We start from the raw sequence: 7,477 nt of genomic DNA, 5'->3' as shown, positions 1-7,477 counted from the left end.
TCTCTCTCTCTCCCTATTCCAACATGACTAAAAATCACACGTCCTGGTAAAGTGACAAATCTAGTTAAAGAATAGAGAGAGAGAGAGAATAACAAACGACAAAGCAAGGAAAAAAAAGAGAATAATCTATTATCAATCTCTTCTTCCTCCGGGCAAAGTATCCTCGAATCCTAAGGCCTCCGTAGGATGGGATCCTAATCTATTCGCATCAATAGGATGCTTGGGGTCCTACGAAGGATTGTTATATATCCACTGAGGTGGTCCTTTTGTAGATCAAGTCTGAGGGGAAATTAGGCTGCTCTGAGAGAGAGAGAGAGAGAGAGAGAGAGAGAGAGAGAGAGAGAGAGAGAGAGAGAGAGAGAGAGAGAGAATATTTTTTGTTGTGGGAAATTTTTATATATATTCTTAAGTCTGATTTATTGGTTTATATATATACAATTATGAAACGAGCCTTCCAATGGAAAAACCTTATTGAAAACAGCGACCCCGTCTAGGGATCAAGCTAAGAAAAAGAATAAATACTGACTCACATCTCTATTATAATTACAACCGAAAACAAACATAATACTTCATTTACCTTTACAATTAGTAGACACAAACACTGCACATACCTGGAATGAAGACAGAGAAATGTTAGTGAATAATAATGTATGTGTATGTATATATATATGTATATATATATATATATATATATATATATATATATATATATATATATATATATATATATATATATAAACAAAGATCCCTTAACCAACAAACAACAATTCAGTTTCTCATCCCAACCAATCAACCAAAACCTAATAATAATAATAATAATAATAATAATAATAATAATAATAATAATAATAATAAATAGCCTATAAGATCCAAATTCCCTCCCAAGACAATAGGATTTCCGACCATCTGTTTACGAGTGTGTTTGGGAGATTTTTAATGGTCACGCTTTTTGTCAAAACTAATTTTTATAATTCAGTTTGATCGCGAAGTCTTGTATAGTTGCTATTCTGGGGGAAGATCAGACCATTCTCTCTCTCTCTCTCTCTCTCTCTCTCTCTCTCTCTCTCTCTCTCTCTCTCTCTCTCTCTCTCTCTCGTCTCCGTTTACGAAGAGGAAGAGGCTAGGAAATAAAATAAATAAGAGGAATAAGCCCTGAAATACGATTGAAATAAGCCTTCTTTTCAGGCAATCACATAATCTCTCTCTCTCTCTCTCTCTCTCTCTCTCTCTCTCTCTCTCTCTCTCTCTCTCTCTCTCTCTCTCTCTCTCTGATTGGTTTATTTTCAAGGGTTTTTAAAGGTTTTTATTAAGGGATTTTTCTCTTAATATCTTGGTTTTTCAAAACATTATTATTATTATTATTATTATTATTATTATTATTATTATTATTATTATTATTATTATTATTATTATTATTATTATTATTATTATTGAAATAACAAAATTAAATTAAATAATAATAATAATAATAATAATAATAATAATAATAATAGCCATTCCTCTCCAACAATGAAACAAAACGACTATTATTTGTCGCAATAAAATTCCTACCATTAAGTTTAAATCAACTGGGGTCAATAGTGTCCCCTTGGGTACGCCAAGCTAGGGCATTGACCTCTGCCCAGAATTAGGTCAAGAAGATTTTTTTGGTTGAGTATTTGGGGATGAAAGGGGTATTTATTATTATTATTATTATTATTATTATTATTATTATTATTATTATTATTATTATTATTATTATTATTATTATTATTATTATTATTGTTATTATTATTCAGTGTCCAAGAAAATCAGCGTAAAGAAAAATAGAAAAATAAATAGAAATATTAAAGAGAAATTAAATTCAATTTAGTGGTTTCTATTTAAATTAATCACATTTTTTAAAATGAAACACACACAAAAAATAAATATAAAAACGTACATACGCACATATAACACACAATCTAAAACACACAATTACACACAAAAAACACACACAAACCGCGTCGCCACGCTTGTCAAAAAAAAAACCCACTGCTACTGTGTCGATTCAACAAGTACTCAGATACCCCAGGGGCATAGCATACCCACCGGGCATGGTATAGTAGTAGTGTCTCGCGACGTGCCAAAGGCGAGAGATTATATTATGACCGTGAGTAAACACGGGGCATTCCTCGATGCCCGATTCATTTCAACTCTGCTGGGGTACGAATGCGTATTGAGAGAGAGAGAGAGAGAGAGAGAGAGAGAGAGAGAGAGAGAGAGTATGCAATTTTTGATTGCTGAATGATGAGACACTGTGGAATTTTCAATAGATATATAGTTATTATTGTAGACTCGAGAACACTGAGAGAGAGAGAGAGAGAGAGAGAGAGAGAGAGAGAGAGAGAGAGAGAGAGAGAGAGAGAGAGAGAGAGAGAGAAAGAGAGTCATTAACCTCATTCCGTCACACGGCAAAACTCACAAATAAAATACGGAAAATTCAGTGAAATTTTCACCGAGTGAAAAACTTTGAAAATCTGATTTAAGTACAACAATAAAAAGAGAGAGAGAGAGAGAGAGAGAGAGAGAGAGAGAGAGAGAGAGAGAGAGAGAGAGAGAGAGAATTAGGAGTATATATATAATTTATATTTGGGAGATTCAGAGAATTACGTTGGGAACAATTCGAGCAATAAAAGTGAATATAAAAGATAAATAAGCAATGTAAAGAGAGAGAGAGAGAGAGAGAGAGAGAGAGAGAGAGAGAGAGAGAGAGAGAGAGAGAGAGACCAACCAACCTCATGACGGGCGAAAGAAGCCACTGGCTATATTCTAGAAGCCATTGGCTATATTCTATATGTTCTAGACCAGCTATAAATATACATAGAAGTTGAGGAAGAGGGTTTCTCTCAAATTAAATTGTCCGGCGTAGGCCGAAGATTTTTCCTTGGAACGCGCAGCAGTGGTTGGGAATTAGAGCGTAGATGAGAGAGAGAGAGAGAGAGAGAGAGAGAGAGAGAGAGAGAGAGAGAGAGAGAGAGAGAGAGAGAGAGAGAGAGGCTTAATCATGTATATATATTTATACACTTCTAGAAGGCCTTTTCTATAAAGGGCTTATACATATATATCTTTAGAAAGAGAGAGAGAGAGAGAGAGAGAGAGATGATTATACAGATATAGACAGATAGATAGATAGATAGATACCTTCAGAGAGAGAGAGAGAGAGAGAGAGAGAGAGAGAGAGAAGAGAGAGAGAGAAAATCGTATTAAATTGGTATCATGAACCGTGCATTCTCCATAGCAGGACTAGGTATGCAAATATATCTCAATATTATACCCAAAGGGGGCATTGTGTCGGGGGATTACTACCCATATCTACCCCGTTGAAAATCCTCAATAAATCCTTCATCCCGAGACATCACTGTTAAGAAAATCCTAGTAAATCCTGGCGGTAAATCCTTCCTTTACTTTGGAACAAGACGTGTACAAGAATGCAACGTGATTTGATACTTGTCTGATACGTGTCTGATACTTCGATAATAATAATAGGTCAGAGAGAGAGAGAGAGAGAAAGAGCAACCAGGTGTCATAACATGTCTTCCTGTTTGCTTTCTCTCTCTCTCTCTCTCTCTCTCTCTCTCTCTCTCTCATCTATCGGCAATGTTGCTTTTGCAATTATCGCTTGCAATGAATGATTCCTGTGCGTAACAGCTGTGGCATTATGTTGGACTCAACGAGAACGCATTGCATGTTTAATGTTGTGTGGGCGGGGGAGTGGGAGTTACGCAGTAATCTCTCTCTCTCTCTCTCTCTCTCTCTCTCTCTCTCTCTCTCTCTCTCTCATGTTATCAAAAGCGTTTAATGTAATAATGTATAATGCCTGAAATCCACTCTTTCTCTCTCTCTCTCTCTCTCTCTCTCTCTCTCTGCCATTTAACTCACCCTCTCACTGCCTCTCTCTTTGTACCCTTAAGCAAAAGCAGAGAGAGAGAGAGAGAGAGAGAGAGAGAGAGAGAGAGAGAGAGAGAGTCCCACCCATCACAATACCTTGATCCTACACTAATAAATCGAACATCCGGTCCAAAACGCCCCCACCCCGCGCGCCCCCACGCCCACACCAACGAAATCCCGCAACCGAATTCGTAATAACAAAACCACGCCCACGCATGCGCGCGTGGGCGTGCGCGGGCGTCGTCCACGCCCATACCCACGGAGTCATATTTCTCAATGGAGGAATGACAGGCCGGCGTGATCTGCCCATTAATGCCCAATTCCAAGATGTGATTCTCTCTCTCTCTCTCTCTCTCTCTCTCTCTCTCTCTCTCTCTCTCTCTCTCTCTCCTTATTTGGTTTGCATTCTTATAGAATAACCTATAATGATTTTCATGATATATTTATATATGTTAGACAGTTACCTAAATCCATTCGGCCATCAAGAGAGCAATCAGCTGATTTTGACATTTCGGAACGTCCGTAGAAGCGATCTTTTTCGAACGTTGGAAATGTAAACAAAAGCTCGCGAGCGCGCGCGTATATTCCGCAGGAACGAGGCTTAACAGGTCAAATAATGAGGATTTGTGAAAGGAAATTGAATAAATATGAATAAATATATTTACTGAATATGTGGAGAGAGAGAGAGAGAGAGAGAGAGAGAGAGAGAGAGAGAGAGAGAGAGAGAGAGAGAGAGAGAGAGAGAGAGAGATATGAAAATGTTGATTCCTAAATGATGAGACAAAAATTTCGATTTTTCAAACTCAATACTATCTTTGTAGAATGTAGAAGAGAGAGAGAGAGAGAGAGAGAGAGAGAGAGAGAGAGAGAGAGAGAGATTACCAATGCTGTTAATTCAAGTTCAATCTTCATCTATTCCTAATATCTTTCCTACTTCCAGAGAGAGAGAGAGAGAGAGAGAGAGAGAGAGAGAGAGAGAGAGAGAGAGAGAGACCCCTGATATAGACCCAGCCACGACCTTTGACCTTTCCTCGAATTATTATTATTATATGGGGCCACTTAAAAAGCCTATAACTGGGTATTTGTACCTGCCTTGAGCTGTGATAAACAGAGGGACGAATAAACTAATAAACAGAAAAATAAATAGATACATATAGAAACAAATAGATAAATAGATACCCAACCGACCTATGTTTACGATGGCGTGGTTAGTGAGCTCCCAACAGGAATGCAACCTCAGGATCGACAGCGTCGAAGTCTGCCGCGGGCTGAAGAACGACAGCGCCGCGTCCGTGACGTGATACGCCTGCAGGTTCAGCTCGTAGAGGGAGGGGAGCAACTGGGCGATGGCGCCCACGGCCTCGTCGGCCACGTTGATGCAGTCCGCCACGCTCAGGGACACGATCCGCGGGTTGAGGCAGGCCCACAGGCCGGCTTCCGTCACGTCGTTGCAACCCTGAAGCTCCAACTGGTACACGCCGTTCAGGTGGTCCAGGAGCGTCTCCAGGCCCTTGTCGGATACGTTGGAGCACCTGAGGGCGACGGAGCGGAGGGCCTTCGTGTGGTTGACGGCGTAGTTCGCCACTAGGTCCATCAGGTCCTCGTCGTTGGCGCACATGAGGACGAGGGAGTCGAAGCCCCGCTTCTGCACGGACACGTAGAACCGGCGTCGCATGTCCGTCGTGAACTCGACGTTATTGTGTCGCATCTCGCGGCAGTTGAGGACGGGGCGGATGCCGTGCCAGAACCGCGGCTGGTAGAGGACCGCCCGCCACCGCAGGCACACCTGCGCCAGGACGGTCCGCTCGATGGGCGTGAAGTACGAGAAGAACTTGTCGAGGAAGGCCTCGTCGCGGATCAGCTCGTCCCACGTCAGGTACCGGTGGCCCCTCAGCAGATGCGACGGCGACCTGTGGTTGGCCCTGTGCATGGGGCGCGGCGACCCCCCCTGGTGGTGATGATGGTGGTGGTGGTGGTGGTGTCCGTTGTAAGGGACGACGGGGTTGTTTGACGACGGCGCGTTGGTGGTGCCGTTACGCACCTTCCCCAGCAGGAAGCGGCTGGGTTTCTCCGGCGGGAGGGGCTTCTCTCCTTTCGTCTTCCCGTTGACGAGGCCGCTGGCGGCGACGCTGTTGCCGCAGAGGACGTTAGCCACCTTCTCCATGACGCCGGGCCTCCGCACCGACCCCATCTTGCTGACGCTGGTCTCAAGGGCACCAGCTCCTGCTGATGCTGATGCGCCTCCTACAGGAGAAGACCCTCCTCCTCCTCCCCTCCTCCTCCTCCTCCTCCTCCTCCTCCTCCGCCTCCTCCGCTACCCCCCGCGCCTCCTGAAGCCGGGCCACCCCCAGCTGAGTCACTTCCACTGCTACGTCCCTCCTTGTCCCTACTACGGGAGCGAAGGCCCAGTCCCGTGATGCACTTCGATAACTCCACGCCCGCGCGCTCCACCACTTCCTGGGCTGTTAGGGACATGGGCCGACTGCGACGCCGCCTGTCGTACCACGCCCACGCCCTTCAGCAGCAAACGCCGCCGCCGCCCCTCCGACCAATGGTGGCGAGCTAGAAGCTCCCCAGCAGTAGCGAGGGGTGCAGGAGGAGGCACCAGCCGCCATGTCCTCTCATGATGGCGTTTTCGGTCAGTTCTGAAGAAGCCTGGGCCGCCCTGGCCTCCCCGCTCCGCATAACTGGGGTGCTAGAGCGATGGCGGCCGAGCAATAAATAGAGCACTGTGTGTACACTCACACGGCGGTCATAAGGACACGAATCCGATACTCTGATTTCTGACACCAAACGAGTCACTTTCGTCCACTTTCTTCCTCCCCTCAAGAAACCTCCACGGGAATCATGGATCTTCGATAATCACCCGCGATTTGAAAGGAAAAAAAACAACACTCAAGCCATCGTGAATCACTTCAGAAGTCACAGAAACAGAGGGGGGTTTTTTCCGGTTATATTTCCCCCCCGAAAATGGGAAAAAAAAAAAAACACACCACTGATTTTTAAAGACGAATCGACGACGAAACGGCACACTCATCCAAACGAACCCGCACATTTATCCAACCACACGCGCACGGACAAAAACACGCCCTTTTCGCCTCCTGCGCCTTCTTCTGCGTCTTCCAGAGGCCTGGAACTCCAGACGCAGCGGCCCTGCAACGCCCCAAACACGTCAACAAAAATCCTCCGGCAGCAGGGAGACACAGAAACGCTACACCTATCTATTTCCACATTCCCCTCGCGATCGCCACGTCCCCTTCGCCCCGCCGTTCAGCCAAAGGGCGCCCTGAGACTCGGAGGCCCTAGGGGAACGTCCGGCGGGAAGGAAGGCCTCCAGCAGAAGCGTCGTCGGGCTCCAAGAACGGCGGAAGGTGGAGAGAGAGAGAGAGATAGGGCCGCGACGACGTGAGGTAGCGAGCGAGCCTTTGGCTGGCTAGCGATGAACTGACAAACTGTTTGTGTGCAGTGAGAGAGAGAGAGAGGTGGAGGGGAGGAGCGAGAGAGAGAGAGAGAGAGAGAGAAAAGAGAGAGGGGAGATAGAGAGAGTAGGGGTGTCGCTCCCCCCGGG

The 7,477-nt window shown here is 44.9% G+C and overlaps 1 protein-coding gene across 3 annotated transcripts in view; it reads right to left on the bottom strand.

Annotated features, from left to right (window-relative positions):
- LOC136856300 (F-box/LRR-repeat protein 16) overlaps positions 1-7,477 on the bottom strand; it is a 79,449-nt gene extending 71,972 nt beyond the window's left edge. For all 3 annotated transcript variants that reach the window (XR_010858306.1, XR_010858307.1, XM_067134050.1), the window contains exon 1: positions 5,098-7,477. Coding sequence is in view for 1 of the 3 variants with exons in the window: in XM_067134050.1 (XP_066990151.1) it covers positions 5,098-6,100 (1,003 nt within the window). In the remaining 2 variants the exon portion in view is untranslated. The remainder of the gene's footprint in view (positions 1-5,097) is intronic.

This window comes from Macrobrachium rosenbergii, chromosome 35 (assembly GCF_040412425.1).
Source record: "Macrobrachium rosenbergii isolate ZJJX-2024 chromosome 35, ASM4041242v1, whole genome shotgun sequence".
NCBI classification, from domain to species: domain Eukaryota; kingdom Metazoa; phylum Arthropoda; class Malacostraca; order Decapoda; family Palaemonidae; genus Macrobrachium; species Macrobrachium rosenbergii.
Note: the sequence above shows the minus strand (reverse complement) of the source record. Positions and strands in the feature narration are given on the sequence as shown.